General features: G+C 44.7%; 1 protein-coding gene across 7 annotated transcripts in view; it reads right to left on the bottom strand.

Moving 5' to 3' along the window:
• CASZ1 (castor zinc finger 1) overlaps positions 1 to 25,025 on the bottom strand; it is a 195,363-nt gene that overhangs the window by 8,850 nt on the left and 161,488 nt on the right. For 5 of the 7 annotated variants that reach the window (XM_030463456.1, XM_030463457.1, XM_030463455.1 and 2 more), the window contains 11 exons: positions 20,605 to 20,695; positions 18,361 to 18,525; positions 15,608 to 15,780; positions 14,005 to 14,873; positions 12,152 to 12,296; positions 11,463 to 11,526; positions 8,791 to 8,951; positions 5,337 to 5,459; positions 4,051 to 4,386; positions 2,930 to 3,128; positions 2,251 to 2,422 (listed from right to left, as the gene is read on the bottom strand). In XM_030463456.1, the coding sequence (XP_030319316.1) occupies positions 2,251 to 2,422; positions 2,930 to 3,128; positions 4,051 to 4,386; positions 5,337 to 5,459; positions 8,791 to 8,951; positions 11,463 to 11,526; positions 12,152 to 12,296; positions 14,005 to 14,873; positions 15,608 to 15,780; positions 18,361 to 18,525; positions 20,605 to 20,695 (2,498 nt within the window). The remainder of the gene's footprint in view (positions 1 to 2,250; positions 2,423 to 2,929; positions 3,129 to 4,050; positions 4,387 to 5,336; positions 5,460 to 8,790; positions 8,952 to 11,462; positions 11,527 to 12,151; positions 12,297 to 14,004; positions 14,874 to 15,607; positions 15,781 to 18,360; positions 18,526 to 20,604; positions 20,696 to 25,025) is intronic. The other 2 variants (XM_030463454.1, XM_030463460.1) reach the window with 1 other exon arrangement.

Here is a 25,025-nt window from a genome sequence, read left to right as displayed (position 1 = left end):
TTGTGTAACAGGGGCAGCTACTACACAACAAGAGATTTATATGGGTTCTGGCATACAGCATTGACACATCTTGTTCCTTGTGGACAGTGCCATGCATGCTGGGAGTTTGTGTATGGCCTCAACAGACAATCCTGAACAACTACATTCCAGAGGTGATAAATAATGCTTGTTGCACTTAAAACACAACTGTATCTATAATCAGGTTTGATCTGTTCTCCATCATCCCTTGCCCATACCCTTCCAGGTACAGACAGGCTCTGTATTGCTCTTCTGTCCATCTACACCTTTACTAACACACAGATGTACCTTTCATCCCTCTTATTCTCCCCACTCACACATGCATGTAAAAATGCACAAGCATACATATAAAAAAAAATAAAATATATCTTGGGTCTGTTTGTTCAGAAACATTCCCAGCCCTTAAAGCAGGCCAGTGCTTTCTGCACCTGCTATATACACACAAGCAACTTACAAAGCACAGAGCTGTAGAGAGAGGCAGACATGTATCTACTTGTCAGTATAACCATACACACCTATACAAACACATCCTGCTACACCATCCCACCACGTGCCTGCATCTACAGAGGCAAATGCAGAGTGCTGGCTAAATCTGTGATGATTGCACAGCAGGCTCAACCTATAGGCATATGTACATACTGCTGGATCCATGTACCCATCACTCCCAAAAATAAACACTGCTGACACATGCACAGCCTGCAGATGCCAAACAGCTCCTGGATCACCCAGCCCATCTTTAGCTCTCAGATAGCGTTTTATGTGGATGCCAAGTTTATGTTTGTTTAGGCATTGCACTCCCCCACAGCCCCACCTCATCTGCCCTCCCCAGCACGTTGTGCTCTTCTCTGGGATGGAGAACAAACAGTGCTGGCAGGACTGAAATGGTATCAGCAAAGGGCAGGTGAAGGCTCGCCTGTTGCTAGGGCATCCGTGTAGGCTGAGTGTCATATATCACTGTCCTGCTTTGTCTGGCCCCTGCTATCACCTGAAACACCTCAAGTTGAGTAAATAACAGCAACTGCTGAATCTACTGACATGTGTAAATGAGACCAAGGTAAGTACTGGCTGTGGTGTGTTGACACTCATTACTCTGGTTACCACAAACAAGCTACCATGCTGCCTCTTGGTATAAATGCTCCAGGTACTCAAAACTGAGAAGTTTGGTTCTGGTTATTGGGGCTGCTTCTCTCCAGTGTGAGAAAGCAGCAATGAGAAGTGTTACTGTGAATCCATCTGTTTCAGCCTTTGTTCCAATGAAGATTGACAGGGAAGACTTAGTCTGTGATACTGTTAAACCAAAACGGAACCAAAGGGGTTAAAAGAATCCCAGGCAGCTCAGGATAGAGCTCTGCTGGAGTTGTCTTTAGGGATTCCCCCTCCTTCAGAGCCCTGGATTTCAGCTCTAGATACCTCCCTGGGAATGCACTCTACTTTCTGTTACAGTTTTACCAGCTTTACACTAGAGGCACTTGGCTTTGCTAACTACTCAGGAGCTGCTAATAGTTTTGGCAAGTGGGCAAAGCCAGAGTCTGTGGCTGTGCCATGTCCTGGGTGTTTCCTTCAGTCCTGCTCTGGTGGGAGGCTGGCACAGACACTGAGCTGTGTCCTCTCCTGTTCACAAGTGGCTGTGAAGAATGGTTTCAGAGCAGAAGGGAGTCATTTAGTTAATGCTCTTCTACATACTTTTATCTCCAGTTATTTGCCCTTTGGCTTTCATTGTGCTGCAATGGCTTATTAAAAAAAAAAAGGTTTGATTTGAAGCTGCCTGGAAGCAGGCAAAGCAGCAGCTTCCTCGGTGCAGGAAAACTTTCACACAAGGCACTCATCAGAACAGGCATTTCCCCATTTGCTTTCCTCTTAAGAGCAGCCCTAAACACTACCCAATACAAGCAGTGGGCCCAAAACTACAAGATATAAGCAAACAAACAAAGAAACAAAAAAAGCCTTGACAAATAGATAAAATGATAAAATGGGAAATCAAAGAGCAACATGTATCTCCATATATAAATATATTTATATAAAATCCTCTCTATTACAGTTTCTATCCATTTAACTTGGGTCTATTTAGGAAAACAGGCTTTAACTTGGGCAGATCAGAAACTGCTGTTTTCTTTTATTTCTTCTTTAGTGATTTAATAGGCAGATCTATCTTAGGCACACCTCACAGCCTATAGCTCCTGGCATTCTCATCCATCCTGGACACGTGACGGGGGGAAAGAGAAGAAAACTCACCCAGTCTGCCACACTCTTCTCGTTTGGTAAAATACTTGAAGCCATTGGCTGCCCTTCTCTCTGCCTTCTCATGCTTCTTCACATGCCAGGGCAGCTTGGTGGTGATGTTAGTCACAAAGTAGCAGCCAGGACGCAGACAGTGGTAATGCCCTCGCATCCGGAATTCACAGTGCTAGAGAGGAGCAAACAGACAGGCAGCTTTCAGCACATCCAAACCAACTGCATCCTCATCTGCCTGCTCCTAATGCTGTTCCTCTGAGGCACGAGAGGGAGGGCTGAGCTGATACTCTCAGTCACATCCACTTTATCTTCCACAAGCTGCAACGCAAACTTGTTCCCTGTGATGTATTTTGTATTGCTGTCATGTATTCTGCATTGTGCTGTTCTGTGTTGAAAAATCCCAAACCTAATTCCTGGCTTTCTCTGGTATTCATCATAGTTTTTTGTTTTATTTCATCTTGTGTCTCTTAGATCATTCTAGCTGCCTCGTCCACTTCACCCAAATCAAAGAAACATAAAAGCCATGCAATTTTCAGGTTGATGGGAACCAATTTGTTGGGCCACGTAATTAAGACCCTTTCATGGTTCTGTAGTTTTACTCAGCCTCACTGCTTGCTCTGCCCCATCCTTCTACTCCCACACACACACACTCTGGCTAGAACACTGGAATTGCTCTTACCTGGTTTGGACAGAGACACTGCAGTGAGTAGTAAGCAAACTGGTCTCGCACATTCACCAAATTATTGTTGGGGTTGATGTGGTCCAGGCAATGGGATTCTGCTTTGCCAGAGGTTTTGCACACATACTTGCAGTTCCCAAAGAGACAGTGGAAGTGGAATTTGTTGGCGTACTTGCAGTCTGTCGCCAGGCAGGGATCACTGGAAGGAATCCAAAACCCAGTCGTCACTTTTGCTCATTTCACGTTTGTTTCTTTGCCAAAATTTAATTCAAGGGGAGCCCAGCTGAAGCCTCTGCTCCAAACTGCCTACAGAGTTCCCAGAGCCACCTCCCTCTTTAGCAAAATCGATGCTGGCAACACAACTGCAATGCCACCAACCTAGAGCACTTTCTTGATTAAGATGATTAAAGTACAGCAATGCATGGTGGGTTCTGTAGTCTTTGAGGGCCACACTTCCAAGTTAAGCACTCTCAAAAGATCTGTATTGGTGCTGTTGCTCCCTGTGCTTAACTCAGTGGGTTCAGATGGTTTCTCTCACCTCAACTCTGTGTAACTGAAATGCAATTCCTGGACAGGCACACTGCAAGATGCCAGGGCTTCCCCTGCTCAGACAAAACCAGCAGTTTCCTATTTAATCAGATGAATGGTTTTGGTTCCTTACTCTCCCACTGATTTTTGCTCAACTACAGAAACTCACAGTAAGTCTAAGACTTGCAGCAAGATCTGGAGGTGAGCTAGTCAGGTGTGACACTGAAAACTTTAAAGATACCATGCTTCCTCCTGTAGCCTTTCAGTGCCAAAAATACTGCAAAGTTGCATGTTTTTCTGCACACCTCTGATGAGATGTAAAAGGGGCTTAAGTGATACGTCAGCAAGTTTATTTCATACCTAAAAGTGCTCCCAGATCTATTTAATAATCCTGTTTTTTTCCCTAGGGTAACTGAAGGTATTTTTTAGCTTTTATAGAAGTAAATTTTCTGTGATAAAGCCCAGAGTACTTTTGAGACAGAAGTTCTCTTAGTAAGTGAATATAAACATAGTACTACAGTTTTGAGGAGCAGCAGAGAGGGGATTTCAAGGCTGAAGAGGACACAAAAAGACAAGCAGCAGCTACAACTTACTTCTCCTGGAACTGGAGAAATCCGGGTTTGACCTGAGGCTTGGCATTCTCCAGGGAAGTCGTTGCCAAGGGGGAAGTTGCCAGGTTAGGCACTGATGCTGGGATCTGAGGCATCTGGGGTATGGTTGAAGCCAGCTGCTTCCAAGCCAGCAGTGTGGGGGCAGAGGGGACAGTAGCTAGGCTTGGAGTGGGCACGTCGAGGGCAGGAGCACTTGCCATGGTGGCAGAAGTAGCAGATGGTGATGAAGGAGCCAGTGAAGCCTTATTCTCAGTAGCAGATGAGAAGGGAGACTCAGAGTTGCTTTTCACAGTTCCACCCTCGGTTCGGAAGTGAAAACTGCAAAAGGACAGAGCAATTCAGACACATGTTTCTGACCATCACAAATAACTTGATGAACCAGCAACAAGAATGTGGCAGGGGTCTGCAAACAAATTAGCTAAGTTTACATCCTAAAAGGGGCTCTGCAAACATTGTGGGATGATTTCGAGGCCTCCTAGTCTGACTGAAGAGAAGGGAATTAGTGAAGAGGGGTGGAGACAGGAAGGTGCAGTAACATGTTGAAATCAGAGGGATGCAAGAATTGCTGCAGTCAGTAAGTTCTGCCCATGAGGGCAGCTCCCTGTTGCTGTTATGACAAGCCAGGACTTTGTAGCAGTGAACCACAGGGACTCATCTTGTGTCAGAGACCATCTCTGCTAAGAGATCTTTCTGTCTTAAAATTTTCAACATCTCCTTCCCTTTAAACTCCTTCAGAATCAGAATCTGCTGCAGACCTTAATATTCCACTGTCTTTAAAAGGAACTTGGTGTGGTTTTGAACAGCAGGTTACACTCTACAGAAATATTCAACAGGGAAAATTTCCAGCAGCCCAGCCTTCCTTTGTCAGTGTCCTCACTTTAACAGTGGAAGGGCAGCTTAAATTCATTCTTCACCCAAGAATCAGTCAGAGTTCTGAGCATGCTGCACAGCTTCTCTAACACAGCCCCTACTATCCAGCCTCCAGCCCTGCCTGGCAAACTCTGGGCTGTCTGCTGTTTTTGAAAATGATGGGAAATGACAAAGAATACAGAGCACTACAGTACACAGCAAGCTAAGAAGGAGGTTGCTGTTGGGCTGGACAGTTTGGCTGCTTCATTTTGAGATTCTTATCCACATGATGGGGACCTCTTACAATCCTATTAACGAAGGGCTAGGGAAAACTTGATAAAAGAGATCTGTAATGCCAAGACAACACTAAAATGCTGGCAGGTTTCTCCAGGCTTCCCAGGACTCCTGCTCCTACTTACTTGGCGTGTTTGATGGCTCCATCCAGGGTGCTGAAGAGGGCACCACACTCCTCCACCACACAGTGGAAATGCACCTTGTGGAGAAAGTCACACTGCGCATCGCAGAAATCCTTGGTACCAAACCTGGGCAAAACAGACAAGCAGACATCTTACAGAGGGCTTCAGAAGGGAAAGGGTGTTGGAACAGGCTTATTTTCTGGATTTTTTCACCTCTACTATCATTCTGTTGTCACTGTCCCTGCTGCACAGCCAGCACTGTTGCTGGATTCTTGCCTGTTATCTGAAGACGTGGAACAAGAAGTTGTTTCTCTCCAATTGAACTTGACCAAGAAACTCCCATTCACTTCAGTGGGAGCAAAATACAGAACTGCTCTGAAACAAAAGATCCTCTGAGCAGGATCAAAGGTTGGTAAACTGAGGGAAATCCAGACCAAGAGGACACTGCTGAACCACCACAGGTGATTTGTCTTTTTCTATTTCAGTTTCCTGAAACTAGACAAAGGGGAGAAACAATGGTGGGGAATCCAGATCCAGATTCTGCCTGCCCCTCACTTGGAGCCAAGAAGGTACCACAAAGATGTGTGAGATGAAGTATTACCTATCTAGCAGCTGCAGCCTGGGATGCATAAATACTGAAAAGCAAAGTACAGCAGAAACAATGCCACAATGCAATAACCAGAGCAAAAACCCATCAGCTAAGATATGCCTCTTGTCATCTGGGAGGAAAAGGTCAAGAGGGCAAAACCAACTAAATATCACTGCTCATCCACTGCTGAGATTCTCTGGACTTGAGTAGCACAAATACCTGTGATTGCAGGAAACTCCAGAATCACAGGGAATCAAGAAATCAAGTGAAAAACACTGGCAGGAAGGATTTGAAGTTAACAGAGGAATCTTGCATAATTAAGATACAACAAACTACAATTGCTCTGATGAGCAGGAAAGCAAGAAACAAACAGCAGGCTGTGTGGTCCCAGGAGGGATCTCTTAACAATCTGAGGGTAAAGGAAAAAGAAAAAAACCCAACAAAACAACAACTTGTGCTGGAGGAGGAAGGTCAGGGGATATAGGAGACAGAGTCAGTTAAGGCATAAAGGGAGAAGATGAAGGAAAGTGAAGGTGTGGTAAGAGATAAGAAACCAAGTTACTGCAAGCTAAAGGGGTTGTTTTATTAGAGACAAGAGGGATTGTACTTAGAAAGTCCAATAAAAATGGCAGGTGATGAGGCAAAAATGGCTGCCCCATAAAATTTGCTTTGGATGGGGAAACTAAAGACAAAGCAGACAAAGGGAGATAAAGTGAAGACCTTCTAGAAAAGCAGATAAAGGGACTGGTTGGAAAATATAAATATGCACAAATCAGTCAGTCTTGATGATGTATGTCCTCAAGTGCAATGGAAATTAACTCACTATCTAACTGCATTACTGTTAGCTATTTTTTAACCTCTAGAGTAGAGGGAGGTACTAGGAAATTGAAAAAAAAAATATTCTCTATACCTAATATCTGGGTACTGATTCTTTCAGGGGAAAAAAAAAGGACAAGTGATTTTTGTCAATTATCATACCTCTAGTCTTAACTTCTACTTCCAGTAAAGTAATGGAACAAATATTAAGAGGGAGGAGAAAATCATTAAACATCTAGAGGATAAAGAAACCATGAGCAATAAACAGCATCAGGATTATAAAGAATAAATCTTTCCAGACAAATTTAATTGCTTTTTTTGATAGAATTACAAAATTAGTGGATGAAGGGATGCAATATATTTGGATTTTTTAGTAAAGCATTTTGATACAGTCTTGCATATGCTTAAAATTAATTCAAATTGGCTTGGATGTGAATGCAACCTCATGGATTGAAAACTGGCTGAAGGACTGTAAACAAAGGCTAATGACAACCAGCAACACACTGAGCTGGGAGGAGGTATCCTGTGAATGCTGCAAGATGACTTTGGTGAGGTCTGAGCTTATTTAACATCTTCATTAGTAATCTAGGGGAAGGAGTAAACAGCATGTTAATGAAATTCACAGAAGATACTAAACTGGGAGGAGTTGGCAACACCAGTGCAAGAGGAGCAAAATAACACAGAAAGGCCTTGCAAGGAAAGGGGGGGGAGGTTGAGGAGAGGAAAGTGGTATTTGGAAACAAAGCTACTACATCTGGGGGTGTGGGTGGTGTTTTTCATACAGAGGGACTCCTGAGAGCAGCATTAAAAGCAGTTCTGTGTCACAGTGGATGTAAACATGATACATTTACATTATGCAGTGTAGATGCAAACATGGAAACAAAACTCTGAGACGCTTGTGTGGGGGCAGTGAGCTTGCACTATCTGGTGTGGGGACAGAAAAGAGTGGCCCAATTCCACACCTGGTCAGGGAACAGCAGGAATGACAAAAGCAGCAACAGCATCAGCAGGCTGAAGGGATTGATTTACAAAGTCAGAGTAAAGAAAAGAAAGCAGCTTGGTTAAACAGTATGCTAAAGTCTGTGACTATCTGAGGGGGATGAACTCCAACTGCAGAGAGGAATTATCTGCTGTGGTTCAAGGGGATGTAACCAAGAGAACTGCAACAAAATTACAAAAAGGGAAATTCAAGCAGCATACCATGAAAAAACCCCAACAACCCAACAAAAACGTGCCAGTGAAACATACTAGATGGTAGAATAACGCTGCCAGAGACAAGAAAATAGCCACACTGCCTGGCATAATTAAAACAAGGATGGACAAAATGCAGATAGGCTGCAGGGAAGATCTCTCACTGGCCTGGGGCAGATGGACTAGAAGGCCCTCTAGCATCACTGCAGTTTGTGATTTACAGAGTCCACAGGCATTTGTAGGCAGCTATCTGTGTCAGAGCACAAACCCCTGGGTGTATCTGTGCATGCTCAGAGCATGTGGCTGCCTGGGCATGTGTCTGCATGTGTCTGTGTGTGGGTGAGTTTTGTATCTGTTCCACTTTTCCTTTCAAGCCTCCTTGGCTACCACAAAACCAGCAGAAACCATCCCAGTTCCCATACCCCTCATACTCCTTATTTTGTGTCAGTAGCTACTGCTGTGATCAGAGGAGAGGCCACAGAAAGCATCTGAAAGCTTTTGTGATCCAGGGTCCAACAGAACTTCAGTATCAGAAGCAAGCTGCAGTGGGTCCCCTGGACTTGCAGCCCAGAGATAAAGAGGATCCTCAGATGAAGTCTGGGCCACCAGCACTGGGTGCAGATCTGTGCTCACACCTGGCTCTCCACATCCCTTTGCAAAATCATTCTGTGCAGACAGATAGTTCTTGTAGGACATTAACACCTACTGCAGCCAACCACAACTGAGGACTAAATGCCCTCCAGAATTAGGTGAATAACACAGAATTAGGCCTTTAAATTTAGAGAACTCTGCATTCAAGTTTAACTAATGAGGCAGACACTTGATAAAGGAAATCATTTCCCAGTTCCATGGTCTCCTTACCGACGCAGGTACATCTTCCATGGCTCTGAGAGCTTCTCCTGGACCAGAGCCTTCACTGCCTTGCCCAAGTATTGTGTTTGCTCTCCAGCCCCAGCCTGGCTGCCATCTCCTTCTGTCTTAATGTTCAGCAGGTTGCCAAGGCTGGCACTGCTCTTGGACATCTGGAAGAAGAACATAGACACTGCATCAATGCACTAGTACCAGTGCATTCCAGCACACTGCCAGTCTGGATACCCTCAGGACTGTCCCATGGAAAGCTGAGTCTTCAAAGAAATAAGAGGAAAGAGCAGAAGTCTGCACAGGCTGTCTCAAACTGCAACAGCAAAGCTTAGCAACACCTCACTCTTCTGCATCCTCCACCCAACCCTCACAAAGTACTCGGGTGCCCATCTAATATTCATGGATCTTGTGTAAAGCAATGAAGCATCATCTCTGTTTTCTACAAGGGGAAACTGAGGTGAAGACAGACATACCTGAGTATGGAAAAGCTCTGCAGGCTTAAACATTAAACCTGATACAGCTCCTACAAAGTGCTGCTCTCTTAGTACAGAACTAGTGATAGGACTGGTAAGCTCTAGTTTATTTAGGATTGTCTTATCCCAGCCACAAGGATGTCTCCTTCTTTTAAGTGACTATCAGGTATTTTTGGGGGTGGGAGGGTGGAAATGTCATTCAACTGGGCAAAAATTTTGGCTCCACTTAAGTTCTTGGAAGATTTTTTTATTAGCTTCATAAAGAAAATATGTCACTTCTTGTGCTACATGGACATGTCCTCCACAATTTGCCTTGTCTGAGAGGCTTCAAATAGATTCTACACAGAAAAGGTTTAGAGATCCAAGCTTATGATGGACAGGGTAGAAAAAAATAATTCAAATTACTCAAAATTGCTTAGATTTTTTTTCATAATAAATGCACAGTTCCTCTGACCCTTTCTTGCTTTCTTGTGCTCTCAAATCACCTCCAGTAACAACAGTGAAATTCACAGCAGGAATAAAACACAGAATTGGGCCCAATACTTGCATTATAAACTCCACCCACTTGAGAATCTTGAAGCCCTTTATAAATATCAGTTAATTAAGTCTGACAGCCCCCCCCAAATAAACTGCAATACGCTACAGGAATCCTGGCTATTTGAGGCTCTCTTAATGCCCCCTGAAGGTAAAGCTCCTGCTGCTATGTGGAGCCTGCAGCTCTTTATGGCTGGAGTCAGAGCTTCAGGTTGTCTTTTTTCCACTGGTGTTTGTTGGGCATTTGGTCTCTGGAAAGGGTTCTTTTTTCCTAAACAAATAATGATGGATTCTTCCACAAACAGAAACTGTGCAGCAGGAGTGATGTGTTCCTGAGCACTCTGAGCCTGGTTTCTCCAATCCTTACTCTCAAAATAGGCTCCTTCAAATCAGTGGTTTCTGTTCTTTGCTGGATTATGTCATCAGTTAATCCCATTCCTTCTTTGAAAAAGGAATAAACCTGAAGAACTTGTATTTTGTATCCGTGCCACACTGACTCTGCACAACACAAAGACTTTTATGCAGGGCTGCACACAAACAAATGCTTATTTGTAAATGGATGCTAAAATCACACATTGTCCTGGAGATTTTCAGGTGTATCTAATGAAACAGAATTTCCCTGAGCCAGGACCTGCAGACTGAGTCAGGACCCCAAGCAGCAGACTCACTAGAGAAAGAGCTGCTTATCTGGAATCACTGCAGGGACTGGATGTGGGAAAGAGTAAGAAGTTTGAAAGGGAATATCAAAAACCCAGGTAATCAGGAGCCAATGGAGGAGGAAAGTAGCATGAGGATAGACACAGAAATTAAACAGCACACAGAAGAAAAAGAAGGATGAAATGAGAGGGAAAGGAGGTGAGAAATTACTGGACAAAGTCACTTTACCCTCTCTTGAGGGTTATATTGCCTTGATGCAGGAACACCCAGAGCCAAGGGGATGGCAATAGTTATGTCTGTAAAACCTATCACAGAGAAGAATATTATAGTGTGGCTGAAAGGCTGCCCTGATCTCTACTGCAGTTGTACACAACAGCAAAATTAATCTTGGTACAGTAGAATTTATCACGTGAAAGGGAAATATATATTTGAGATGATGTATAATTTAAGGAAAAAGTAAGGAAAAAGAAACTGTGCATTATCTAAAATAAATATTCTAGAACATTGTAAAGTGAGCTCTGTTGGACACCATTACTCACACCAGAAAGACAGAAATTTATTATTTCTGTCTCAAAACTTCTAATTTTTTTCTTCTTTTTCATAAAAAATAAATTATTCTCCTTCTCCCCCAATGAAAGAAAATGTTTTTAAGTAAATGAGTAACTGTAAAAAGTTGCCAGGTTCTGGAAATAAAAATGAAAATAAAAAAATAATTAAAAAAAGAAAATCTTTCAGAGACCTCTTCTGTCTAGAAAGGATGAAAAAAAAAAAAAAAGGTGTCAGAGGCTGCAATATATTTCTTCAGCCAGTTCATTAAATTAATTCGTAAGCAGTGGCTCTGAAATTATACCCGATGAAAAATGGTCTCAAAATTTAAATGGTACAAACTCATCTTATTAGAGGCAAAACATTAAAAAACAAACGCATCTCTTCCCCCCCCTCCCTGCCATCCCAGCTTTAATTTCTCTTGGTGGGGGGAATGAAGGGTGTTTGATGGATGGCTCTTACCTTATTCATAAGCGAGGATAAAAGAGATGAATTTGCAGAGACTGTGTGGCCATTTGATTCATTACTGGAACACACAAACCAACAGGGTTTAGTTAAGATGTGCACAGGGACTGTGAGCACTGAGATTAATCCTTCTCCCTTCAAGCTGCCTCCCTCCTCACCTGCTATATGCAGAGGAAGAGAATGATGCCCACTCTCCCTAGGGCAGGCCAAACTCTCTTACTTGGGATAGCCAGAGGGTCCCAAGTTTGCAGCATTTAGTTCTTTCAGCCATTAAAAAATCCAGACCTGCTTCTCCAGTGTCCACACCAACATACTTTGTTAGCATCCTCACAACCCACCCCGTGTTTTATTCCTTCACCCCATCAGAACTTTCAAAACCATCCCCAGGGGGGATGCTGACAGAAGACTCACACTGCCAGGGATGTGGCCCTTGGGTGTCAGAGCTGGGGCTCTTGTGCTCTTGTGAAAAAGTCAGTAGATGCTTGTGAGTCATAAACTAAAAAAAAAGGTCTGGAGAACATACACTTTGAGAGGCAGGAGTGAGAGTCTCCCACCTCCAGCCTGGGGGCAACCAACTCACCCACTGTGGGAACTGCCTTTCATCAACATGTTGTGTCCCCTGATATTACAGGTACTGAAATTACAGAGGCTGGAAACAGCTCAGTGTGCCTGAGCACTTCTCTCACCCGTGGTCCTTGACACTCAGGTCCAAGCTGTGCTCCTGCAAGGAGTCCTGGCTGGTGGCAGATGATGATCCCATGGCCTCCACAGGTTCCTGCTTCACCTGAACTGGATTGAACCGTGTGGGAGCTGCTGGTTGTCCGTTCCCTGCTTGAGAGAGATACCAAAATTAAATGCAAAAATTAAATTTAAAATGTTGGTCTGAAACGAGGTTACAGTGACAAATAAGTAAGTTAAATCACTAGCACCAGTGCATAAATGGAAAAAGCAAAGAAAAAGTGTGGGGGGAGGGAAGTGCTGGGATTGCTGGTCAGCGTTTATTGCCAAGTTGACATGATGGGTTCTGACGTCCACTCCAGCGTGGAAATTCTTCAAGTGATAATTATTGCAAAATTATGTCAAAGTTGTCCAGGCTATGGGCCCTTTAAAGGAGAAGGGCGGAAGGAGCGTGGGGGAGACCTGATTCTCTGCACAAACTGTCATAACTAATTTGCAGGGCTGCCTCTTAAGCGTTTATTAAAGACTCTGTTAATGCTGAGGCAATGTGGCAGCTTTCCACTGCCAGCCAAGCCCCCTCTCCCGTCCCCAATCCCAGCGTTGCCATAGCAACAGCCACAGCCACTGCGCCTGCCCAGCAGGAGCATCTGCCCTGGTGGGGCTATCAAAGGTGACAGCCAATGGGACTGGCTCAAACTGCACGACCTCTTGCCACCACCATCACCTTTTATGCCTACAAGAAGGGGGAAACTCTTCTCCTCTTCTTCTTCTTCTTTTTTTTTTTTGTGGGGGGAGGAGGTTGAGTGTTGAGCCCATGAAAGAAAAATTCAATGTAATGGAAGGGTGAAAAAAGAGGAAAACTAGGAGGACAAATGAAAGGAAAAAATATTAGGAAGAACAGCAAAGAAAAAAGGAGGGAAAAAAAGTTGCTGACAGGAACATGTCTGCAGAGCTTTCTTCCACAATCCCCAAGTGACTAAAATATTAATTTCCCCTCTGGCAGTACAGCTGACGGCGAGCTGCTTCTCAGACAGCAAGTGGCATTTTATTAAAAAATAAAGGAAAATAGTTCCCTCAATGACCTTTCTCTGCTTTAGGAAACAATTTTTCAAATAATAATTTTAAAAGTATGTGAAATTACCCCTCCCTCTTTAATCAGATCACTTTGTCCTACTCCCTGCTCTGCAGGAACATGGGCAGCACTCACATCCCCATGGGCACTCACAGGGGCAGGGGCAGTGGGGGCACAGCCTCCCCTCCATGACCCCACCACGAGCTGGCCACGTGAAAGCTCCAGTTTGTGGATTGTACCAACACTGCCTCCAAACCCACAGCTGGGGCAAGAGGGCTGGGACACAGAACCAGCCCCCTGGATCAGAAAGCCAACTGGCACCAAAATACAGGACCAACACCATCAGGCTCAGCCAAAACTTGGTACAGTCTGCACAAGAGGGCTGAGGCTGCTGTATGGCCTGCAAGTATTGGCAAAGCTTTTTCTTCATTTCTGTGTTTTACAAAGTGCCTCCCTCTTTTCAGCCTACCAGCAAACCAGGTAACACCCATGGCAATGCTCTCCTTCAGATCTGGTGAGAGCCTCTCCATTGGTCAGCAAAGCTGTGTCTCCTGCCTCTCTTCTGCCCATGTGGGTAGAGCCAGGCTCCATGGGAAGCCACACCAAGACAGCCCTCTCCAAGGGTTAACTGCACACAACCAGATTCATTCTCACATTTATGTTCCTTTACTACCTCCTCCCCACCTCCAGTCCCACAGACAAGTGGGTGGCTGCTCATTTATTCCTCTCCAAGTCCTCAGACACTGCTATGCCTCCCACCACTAGCACAACGGATGGAGGACAACTCACCTGCTTCAAGTGCCACAGATGGCTTGAGTGCAGCTGCTGCCAGCCTGGCCATCATAGGAGAGATTAATCCCTTGCTAGCAGAGATCCTTTCCATTATAGATGCTGCTGGAGCTGGAGAAGAAGTAGCCACTGGCTCACCAGATCCTGAAATGGCCTGGGATGAGGAATCTGTCGGAGCAGATGCCGTTGGATTGGTGCCAGAAGACCCAGCAGCCATCAGATTAGCTGAGCTGGCAGGAAGGGGCGTTGAGACCCGGCTGGGGATGATGGGGAAGAAGGATCCAGCTGTTCCAGGAAGTGCTGAGTTGGAGAGTGCCAGGGCCAAGGGTATATTGCTGGGAAGAGCCTGGGAGAGCAGGCCGGAGATCTTGGTGGCTGGTGTCATGCTGTTGGCAGACTTAGTGACCTGTGAGGAACCAAGCTCAGCAGCAGAGGAGGGTGCAGCTGGGACTATGAGGGAAACGGAAGACTGTTGACTGGTGGGGGAGGCACTCAGGCTGGAGTTCTTCGAGCTCATGGCAGAGAAGTCAATAAGGTCATCATTACTGGACTCCTCTTGCTCATTATCCTTGGACCCCAGGAGAGAGGCAGGCAGGCCCAGCACTCCTGAGCTCCGGATGTGCCGGCGCTCATGTTTGCGTTTGTGGGAGGTCATCTGGCTGGTGGAGGTGAAGGTGAAGCCACAGCCTGCCCTGATGCAGTGGAAGTGGTTGGTGGCCTTGCTGTAGACACAGCCCTCATACTTGCATTCCTCATACTTGTAGAACTTCTTGAAGCCATCCTTGGCGTAGGCATCATCTTTGATGTGGTAGCTCTTGTGCTTCTCAATGTCACACTTGTTCTTGAAGGTGAATGTACACCCAGGTCGCCTGCAAGGGCATCGAGGAGGAGAGGGTGGTTGGGTGTGTGAGCTAGGAGCACAATGTAACTGCTGTCACCTGCCTCCCCTGGGGGTAAGGACTGGGCCAGAATGAGACAATGACCCTGGCTGCAAAGGGGCTGAGGAACTGCATGTAGGTTAACCTGGGACACCAAGGCAAGCGAACTGCCATGTGAAGCTGGGAAGCTCACTCCTCTCTGAGGAACAGACATGGTAACATGGGGATGCAGGCACCCAACACTAAAAGTTCCAACCAAAATAGCAGCTGAAGAGACTAGGGTACAAACTGTGTTTTCCTGCTCTTGCTGACAACATAAGAAATCAATAGAAGAGCATTTGTGTACAGAAGGAGTCTGGCCCTGAAAGGAATGAGCTGGCTGACTGTTGGCTGGAGAGAATGGAGTATGTTTTTATGGCCTCCTTCAGTAGAACCCTGAAGAGCAATGTGATCTCTTTCCCAAATGATTCTAGGAAGTATTTTCTATTTGGTACACTTTTCTCAGATCACTTCAGATCACACTCCTGCCTTCAGAGTGCTCTCTGGGAAGATCTTGTAAATGACATCTGCCCTGGAGCACGAGTTCTCTCAAGAGCAGTACTGAGAAGGTCACAGCAGGGAAAATCAAGTCCCTGTGTATACTCCTCCATTTATGATTTGGCAAAAGGAGGCAAGCAGACCACACAACTCTGAGGCAGGATTCCTCCCTTTCCCTGCTGTCTCACCTGCAGTGAAAGTGAGTGGTTTTCTGCCCATAGAACTGGCACTCCACAGTCCCACAGTCCTCCGTGGCACGGAACCGCTGAAACCCATCGTTGATGAGCTGTGTGTTCTTCTTGTGGAAGTTCTCGTGGGTCATCACATCAGAGGTGCTGGTGTAGACCTTGTTACAACCCACCTACCCCAGGCCAAAACAGGGAGTCATCAGCACAGCATTTTAACAACCTACCATTACCACCAGCAACAATAAACTTAAGAGCAGTGCACACACAATTAATAATTCAATTTGTGCACTTCTCCTAGGAGTATTAAGTCATCATTTTAACTCCCAATCTAAAGACTGATTCTAGAGAAGCTGTGAAAGAAAAGAACCAAAACAAACCCAAAAACAACTCTCTGGGCATGAAGCAGTAAGAAAAAACAGGGAGAATGCAAAGGGATGAAAGACCAGCTACAGGTAATCATGCCTGCCTGGGGAGGCAGTGAGCAGGGTTCCTGCTCTTAAGGAAAAAACCCACCCTGCCAGATGCCATTACTTTTTGTTATCTTGGAGAGCCATGGAATGAAGTAGGACTTTCATCCATTTGGGGAATACAAAATTGAGAGGGAATGAGTTATTTACCTCTTCAGTCCTACTGGGAGGGAAGGCAGAGTGGTGTAAGATGAGGCCAATCTTTTGAGCTTGTAATTATAGGGGTTTCATTCTGGCAAAGCCTAAACTCTGTGTTCAGCTGATCTTAGCAAACTGGGGACTTTTTTTCCCCGTCACTGTACAAGAATCCCACTCCAATAATTCTAAACTCGTGCAGCAAATGGCAATGGTGTGACGAGGACGGAATGCTGAAAACCTGCCTTCCTCTGGGTAAAGAGGGCAACTTTGCCATATTGAGTAAAAAAACCCTGGAATCTGAAAACGTCCTCAGCCCTGCAGAGGGAGGATTTTTTTTTTTCTTTTCTTCTCCAGCACAACGTGTGCCAATGCCTGCACCATCTCAGAAGTGAAGAGAACGAAAACACCACCTCTTAGTTCAGCCCAGGTTGATTCAAACAGGCAATAACAAAACCCATGACAAATACTCAGAAAAAAAAATAATAAAAAGGATCTCCAGCTATTTCCAATATAAAAGAGCCTCTCTCTCCCTGCACTGACACCTTGAAAAAAGACAGACTCTGCACAGCATTAAAAAAAAGAATTAAACAAAAACCTCCTTAGGAATAATTTGCAATGCAGCTCTTGGTGCTAAAGCCTAAAAAAATGTCAGTTTATATAAACAACTAACTGAATTTTATCCACACCAATTATGGACATAAAGAAAAAAAACCCCACGAGATGGATGGCACAAATTCTGCCATTTAAGCAGTATTTTCTTTAATTGGGAGTTTATATTCAGCCACCTTTCCTGACACTGCTTACATGGGCATTATTTTACTGGAAGACAGTGGGCACAGGATGGAATTACCCATATATAGTTGTGTAAATGAGGGTCTATATTCAGTCTTGGAGTGACTTAAAGCTGTGAAACATTCTTTGTATGAAAAAACAAAAAATAAAGAAATCCCATCCTGGTCAATTGAAGAAACTGAACAATCAATATTATGGAAGCATAACAGAAAATGTCCTGAAGAGAAAGTCACATGAAGTTCCCAATTTATCAAATGTTGTAAGCACATGCTTTCACCAACCCCTATTCAGGACAGTACTTGAGTGCATGCCTAACATTTAAGTATGTGCTTAAGCCCCATTGACTTCAGAAAGCTTACCTGACTCCAAGTTAAACATATGCTGAAGTCTACCCCAGCCAAGCATTTAAGCATGTGATTAAGGCCTTGTGACTTTAACTGGGGTCTTAAACTGTTGGGATAGGGCACGAAGTGAAGCTTGAGTTTCCAGAACAGAAACGTTTTCACCAAGGGTTGCCCAATTATTCTGTTTGTAACTACAATACTCATAGCACTGGTTTAGGCCACAACTCTAATGGAATGGGTACATATCAAACCCTCTCAATCTGAATAATCATCAGGGCCAAACAATCTGGTGTGTCCATGCCTGAAAACAGTAAAGGTATCACAGTTGCTTCTGTGCAGCAACTCCAACTCTGGTTATGCTGCTGTTGAAGCCTGGCTGGCTCTTGGAACAAAGCTTCCAGACTATGGCACACACAAGTAAACTCCAGGACCACTGGTGAAGGAGATGGAGGCTCAGGGGTGTTAAGTCTAGATATGTGACATTAAAGTTTAATTACTTTAGAAATGGATTATGGAGGAAATTAACCCAGTGTTAAAGGGCAAATGTGTCACAGAAAAGTCTGATTTCAAGGCAGTGACAGATCAGATTTGGGTAGAGGCAGTGCAGTGAGATTGCAGAGAAGTCCCTGCATATCAGGGAATGGGATTTATTTCAGCAAGTCCAAGACCATGAGAAAACCCTGAGACCTGCTTTGCCTCATGGAGTGTGCAAGGCTTCTAAAAACAGAGAGTGGTGCTTCCCTTCTGCCTTCCCAACACTTCACAGGGCAAGTGCAGCAAGGACAGGGCACAGACTCTTCAAAGAGATGCTCAGATAAGAAGTGAGCAAGAGGCTATGAACAGCTGAGATGTTGCCTCTTTGCTCAGGGCAGCTCTTTGCTCTCCGAAGGGAAGTGTCGGGCTGCCCCAACTTGAGAATGGGTTTGATCCACCCCAAAAAGGACCCAGCTCAAAGGACATGGCTCTTCATCCACCTCCTGTGCTATCAGCTGCTCCCCAGCCCGGGTGTTACCTGCATGCAGTGGTAGTGTGTGCTCTTCCCATTGAGGTGGCAGCCGTGGTAGTACACACTGCAGTCATCCAAGGGGCTGAAGCGCATGAAGCCGTGCTGGAGGGAATTGTCACGTTTCTTGTGCATGTTGTAGTGTCGAATCACATCCTGCTTACTGGTGAACCTCTGCAGAGAGACAGACAGTGAGACACAGGGCATGGGACGGGGGGGAATAATCATAGGGAGAGGGGGTTGGGTTTTTGGTTTTGCTTTTTTTTGGTGGTGTTGTTAATAAACTTGCAATACTGGGAGTTTAAGCTTGGCAGCAATCACCCCAAAAGAGACAGGTTAAAGAGGAATTGTGTGTGTGTATCAGCTTGGGAAAGGCAAAGCACAAACACATGAGAAGTTGTAGAGTAAAAGTCACAGTGGGGTGATGTCCAGAATGTGCTCCCTGCAGCTTTAAGACTGCAATTCTTCTAATATAATTTTAGCTGCTACTATCTCAAGAACTGCTATAGTTAGAAAGCAAAGCAGTCAACTAAACAGCCTCCATGAGAGTAATCCAAGCTTCCAAATCACTCCATGTAGTGGCTAGCAAGACAATGCCTGCCACATTCCTGACAGACTAGAAAGTGGGAAAAACACTCAGCTCTTTTTGGAGTAACTTCCCACTTTTAAGTCTTCCACCTCCTGTACAAGGTGGGATGGTTTTATAGGAAAACAGGGACACAAAACTTTCTTCCAGTCATAGAAAAAGATGGTAGTAGAGTTCAGAGCTAAATCTCTATGACCAGAATACCCTTTTCAACCTCTACCAGCTTGAAGTAATGAAAGGGTACCCCACTGTCAGAGCAGGCTAAGTGCCTTTAAAATGAAGCTTTTCATTTCCATTTCCCACAGACATCAATATTTAACAGTGAAGGTGGGAAAGTAAATCTGTTTTTTTTTTAAAAGAAATCAATATCCATTTATTTTGAGGAGTAATTGAAAAGGCCTGTATTCTAATGTTTAACAACTTTTCTAGTCTCCCTCATAGGAAACAAATGATTATTGCCTACACTCTTCCTCCTATAATATCAATCCTGATCAATCTCGTTGGTATTGGCACAGGAATATATGGATATAGATTTCAACAGGAATCCCTTGGAGGCTGGAGGTATGATTTCCCAAGGCATACATAGAGGATTGCTATTGCCAATCATTGTTAATTTGTGCCCACTTATTACAGAGCGTTACTTATTCTAAAATATATCTCAGCCATAAAATAATTTGCATTTTAAAAAGCAGCCTAAATCCTTATTCCCTGTGAGACCAGACAGCTCCTTTGCAAGCAGCTTCCAGACTCCTTAGGAAATAATCATGAGGCCAATCATAATAATAGGTTTTTCTGTCTTTCCCATCCTTTGTTTCTCTCTTTCTGGTGCAAAGATATCCATGTCACAGTTGGGATAGACTCATCTCAATTACCAAATGCTGGGCTGGGAGGACCACTACATGCATCCCAAACTCTCCTTTGATCAATAGAAACCCACAATCAAGCTCAGCAGATCCAGATCAACTTCCTATGCTGTGGTCAGACTCATTCCTTTGAGACCCAAAGACCTCCCTGGGTCAGAGCTGAAGTTGTGCCTGATGCACGGGTGAGGCAAACTCTGGGATTCCCACTTACACACATGCAGCCTGACCACAGAAATGGCAGTGTCAAACTCCCAGACCTGGGAAGAGGGTAAACAAACACAGCACGTGACCTGGCCTGACGTCTCTGCCCTGGCAACTCTCCCAGCAATGACAGCATCCCACATGCTCCTGCCCCCACGCTTTCCCCACAAAACCCGGGCTGCTGCTGGTCTTATTGGGTGTTTTGTTGCAGATACTGCTGCTACAACGTCACTGGGGCAGCAGGAGGGAAAGAGAGAGGCTAACAGACCAGCACTCTCTACTTTCAGGCACAATTTGTAACGGGGCAGAATTTATTCTCTTGGTTGCACTGATAAAAATCTGGAGCGGTTCCCACTGACTGGAGCAGATCTGTGTTCTGCTCTTTGTTACAGTGGTCTGGGTTTGGTTAAATGGTGTTAGACTGGGTTAAGTGAGAACAAAACAGGATTCTAGCAAGTTCAATATCTATCTTGCCTTCTTTCAAAGTGGTAAAGTGAAGAGATATGTATGCATGGGGAGGAAAGCAGAGGACACAGAGCTCTGCTGGGTTGCACCCCATTACATCCAGGGAGCTGTCCTGGTAACTTTTCACCATTTTTTTACCTGGTAGTTGCACTCTGGGTCAAGGCAGTGGTAATGTTCTCGGTACTGGTATGCACAGTGTATGTGTCCACAGTGCTGACTGCCAGAGAACCTGCAAACATGAGGAGGGCAGAAGAAAGAAAGGGAGAGAATCAAACAGTGACCTGACAGTAGTGCCTATAAGCAAGGTACAAATGAAAAAGTCTCAGTCCTGCTTTCATCCCACACTTTTATGGCATTGAATTCCACCTCCTTTATCACCTGTAAGGATGGTGACCCTCCCACCTGCCTTTTCTTATATGTCACTATTTAAAGGTGCTTTTTGAGCAGGATTATTCAGGTCTTCTACATCCCACACCTGTCTGTCTTTCCTTTCCAAATTAATCTCCATAACCTAAGTTGCTTACTTGGGGAAAAAAAGGAAATGAGTGTTTCTTGAATTAAATACCATAGCATTCTAAAATTCTCAAGTGTGAGTTTAGATACTACAGCAGCAGGTTTTAGAAATATCCCATGCCAGAGGCTGACAAATAAACATGGCTCAATATGAATTCTAAATGGTAGGTATACACCCATCTAGTAGGGCCTCAGAAGAACTCAGGCATTCACTTGTTTGTATGAGTTATGTCTCCATTTTTTTTTTTTTTAATCACAGTAGGGTGAATTAGATGGTAAACCACAGAGACAAAAGATGATCATGGCAAAATTATATAGGAACTTTCAATAAGGCTGACAGATCAATGGAATGATAGGTGAGGTTGATAAACAAGAACAGAATGAAGCATTCCAGGCAGATCATCTCAACCTGTGTGCACATCTTGCTCCCATACACAACAGCCCTGATAATCATTGCTTTCCATGTGGATACAGTATTTGCTAACAACAAAAGCAATACAGAACAGGGTTTTCACCCTGCTTTTGACTGCATTTAAAAGCAAGACACAAGAAGCAATGGTCAACAACATGCACCTAATCCATTTCTGCAGACCATCACTGAGCATTCCACACAGCACATTTGGAAACTCCTGGCATACAAGGTGGAAAAAAATATGACTGAAGGCCATATAAATATCTACATACAACTGGACAGTACACAGCACATATTGACAGTCAGACACATCAGTAATTAGCAAAAGGGGATGGTCCATTAATGGGCTAATCAGTGCAATAAACTCTCTTGATGATTCTAGAGGACCCTGGAAGAGCTGAAGAGCTTGAAAGGGAAAAGCAGTGGAGAGAAGGGGACTCAGAGGGGAAACATTCAAAGATAAAGTACCATCTGCTCAAAGGTTCCTCAAAGGTTCCTCACGTCACTGACTGCTAAACACAGCAGGAGTGCATTTGATAAAGGGCAGGAGAAAAAAACAAGGAAGGGCAACGGGTAAAAAGGGGAAATGAGAGGAGTGAGGGTGTCCCGGGGCAATCAAGGAACAGGGCAGGAGCAGGGAAGATTATGGATCATCCTAAGGTGAGGTAATGCTCAGCTACAGGATAGAAAAAGTCAGGATGAAAAGCAGTACTAAATAAGGCATTTCTGAAGCACAGTAAGGAAGAGGAGGTCAACTGTGGAGACAGCAGGGCCTCCAGGAGATGGAAAGGAGACTTAATTGACAGAAAAGATAGACATTGCTAAAAAATTAAATGACTTCTTTGCCTCAGCATTCACAAAGGGAGACAGGGACAGATGCCAAGAGCAGACATGCCTTTCCCTGGGGAAGGAGAAGGAATACTGCAGGAAATCAGGATCACGTCAGAACAGGTGATTGAGAAACTGGAACAAACCTCAGCAGCAGAGAAGAAACAAACCACAAGGCAAACAGCAAGGCTGGCTGCACAAACAAAGGTGTGGAACTGAAAGCAGAGGCAGTGATTCCTGCCCAATGCCTGGGCAACTGTGAGGCTAGTCCAGGGCCCAGGCAGCAGCCTGAGTCACCAGGGCATTAACCAGATACAGATCAAACCAACTGGTCCTGCTAGTCCAGGGCTTTCTGTCAGCAGCATCACCAGCAGCTTTAAAGGAAAAAAAAATGCTCTGTGGAAAGCTTCCTCCCTATTCCACTCTGAGAGGGGGAGAAGAAGAAGATAAAGACCTTGCTGAAAATTACACACCTTTGAAGCAAAAAGCAGTCCAAAGTACTATGGAAGAGAGGATGCCAAATAAGCAAAGATGCCAACTGCAGTAAAAGAAGGACCAGACACTGAAGAGATTGGACTCTATGGGATGAGCTACTTGAAGCAGGAGTAATTCAAAAGCTCAGCTTTAAAAGCTCCAGCTAAACAAGCACCCCAGCACTTCAAATTCCCACCCTTCCATGTGCCCTGGCAAGGTGTGTGTGGTGCCTGCAGCACAGGAAGGGAGTGGGAAGTGTGGCTTGGGGAAGGAGGGAAGCAGCAAAAAGCACAAAGGGGAAAAGCTCCTCTTTCAGTAGGTAAGGCTAGGCTCCTAAAGGGTTATCTTTATCCTGTGTTTCTTCTGACACTTGAAACAGTTCAAAGCTATTAATTTTTAAAGCCCAGCATCTGTTTAGCTTTTTCAGAACAGGAAAGCTTACACACCACACACTCACTTACACGCACACACAGGTGCAGGTTTCCATGCACACACACTCAGGTACATCAACACCCCTCCTCATTTGCATGGAAGTACCCACAATTTCCATGCACATGATCAGACAAAACCCCACACCTGAAACAACTGAGCTCAGAGACCATTTTCTCACACTGATATGCAACTCCACACTTAAACTGTCCTTATAGGCAGAGAGATCCATTTTCACAGGACCAAACCCTCCCCCTTTCCTTACTGTAATCAGTTAATTTTTTTTTTTTTTTATTTGAAGGGGCCAGAAAGAACTAGTCCTGATCTGCAAGAGTTAGAAAAAAATCCAAAATAAATAAATAAATAATAAAAACAAATAAAAAGTCAGCATGCTTAGAGAGTGTTTACAGACTCATTACCCTGTAACGATGATGTGAAAGAAGGAAGAAAAATAAAAAAAAAAACAACCAACCCACCCCAATTACAAGGGGGGAGGAAACCCACACAGAAATAAATATTTAAGCAAGCACTGCCAGAAGCACCATCTGCTGAGGCACTAATAATAATAATAATTTTTTCTGTGGTATTTTTTTTTAATTATAAATATACGGGGGAGGGGGAAGGGGGGAACCAACCCAACTCAAACTAGCTAAGTAAGAGGTTTTGTTTTGTTGTGTGAGAGAATGGATTATCCCTGGGCAGCTTTTGGCAGTGGCTTTGGCAAACTCATTAAGCTAATTATGCAGTACAGACACACAGAGTGTCGTGCCTCTCTCCCCCTACCCCTTGATTTTAAGGCTTTCTAAACTGTTTTTAAAATTGTGTGTAAATTGAAGGGAAGTGGCTGCTCTGCCAAGTGGCTTGCAGAGCTTTTTCAGCAGGATGTGGTGTCCCTGAGGTCTCTCCCAAGCCTGCCCCACCACCTGCCTGCCCCAGGGGAAGGGGCTCACAGAGCACTATGAGTGGATGTGGGTGAAGTGTTTGTACAGATCTCTGCTTGAGAGGGGAGCTGGGGACAAAAGGTGGCATCTCCTCCCTCATTGCAACCTCTGCCATTCCTGCAAGCTCAGCAGTAAAAGGGTGCTGCTCCTTCTGCCCCATGCAAAGCTGGGCTTGAACCCCTGTGCTCTCCCAGGAGGCAGTGAGTTGCCACATCCACTGGAGGCATTGCTGCTTGAAAAGGTGCATCTGGTGGTGCAACTGTCCTCTCTTTCTATGTGGTTTTCTGTCCCCTTCTCCTGCATCAGGGATTTGGGAAATCACCTCTCATTCCACTCTACAACCAGGCAGAGCACTGGTCTCACTTTTCCCCCTGCTGATCTTCCCTTCCACCTCCCCAGCAGCTAACTGCCTCCTACAGGGATACTCTCTGTAGACTCTGGCAAGGAGGAAAAGCAGAGTTTACATTTCCCTCCCCTCTTGTTCGTAAGTGCCCAAGTACTGGTGGGATCAAACCCTCCAATTTTATCTCTGGGGACAAGTGTTCCTTTGCTTCCCTAACAGGTGTCTTTCTGTGTCTAAGGGGCTTGTACAGTACACTGTACAGATGGAGGATTCATCTGTAGGGGCAAAAGCTGATGGACCCTTTACACTGTGAGCTCTAAACCAGGCAGGTGCTATGAAATAATCTCCTCTGTCCCTCTGCCTCTCGTGGCATTACTTACTTGGTGTCACCACAGCAACCTTGGGCTCCCTCTCAGCATCACTCATTCCTGACCTAAGCTTGCCCAGAGCTGTGATAAGATGCCCTGGCCTGCACCTTATTCAGTGAGGGTTTTCATATAAATGAGCTGCAAAATATTCTAGGATAAACAACCAACATTGCTGCCAAGACCTGCCTAAACCTAAGTCACTTGTGAATCCTTCCAGCCTCATTTCTCAGAGATGAGATGTTCTCTTGTAG

This window comes from Calypte anna, chromosome 21 (assembly GCF_003957555.1).
Source record: "Calypte anna isolate BGI_N300 chromosome 21, bCalAnn1_v1.p, whole genome shotgun sequence".
NCBI classification, from domain to species: Eukaryota; Metazoa; Chordata; class Aves; order Apodiformes; family Trochilidae; genus Calypte; species Calypte anna.
The sequence above is the reverse complement of the archived record's forward strand: the minus strand, read 5'-3'. Positions and strand labels throughout refer to the sequence as shown.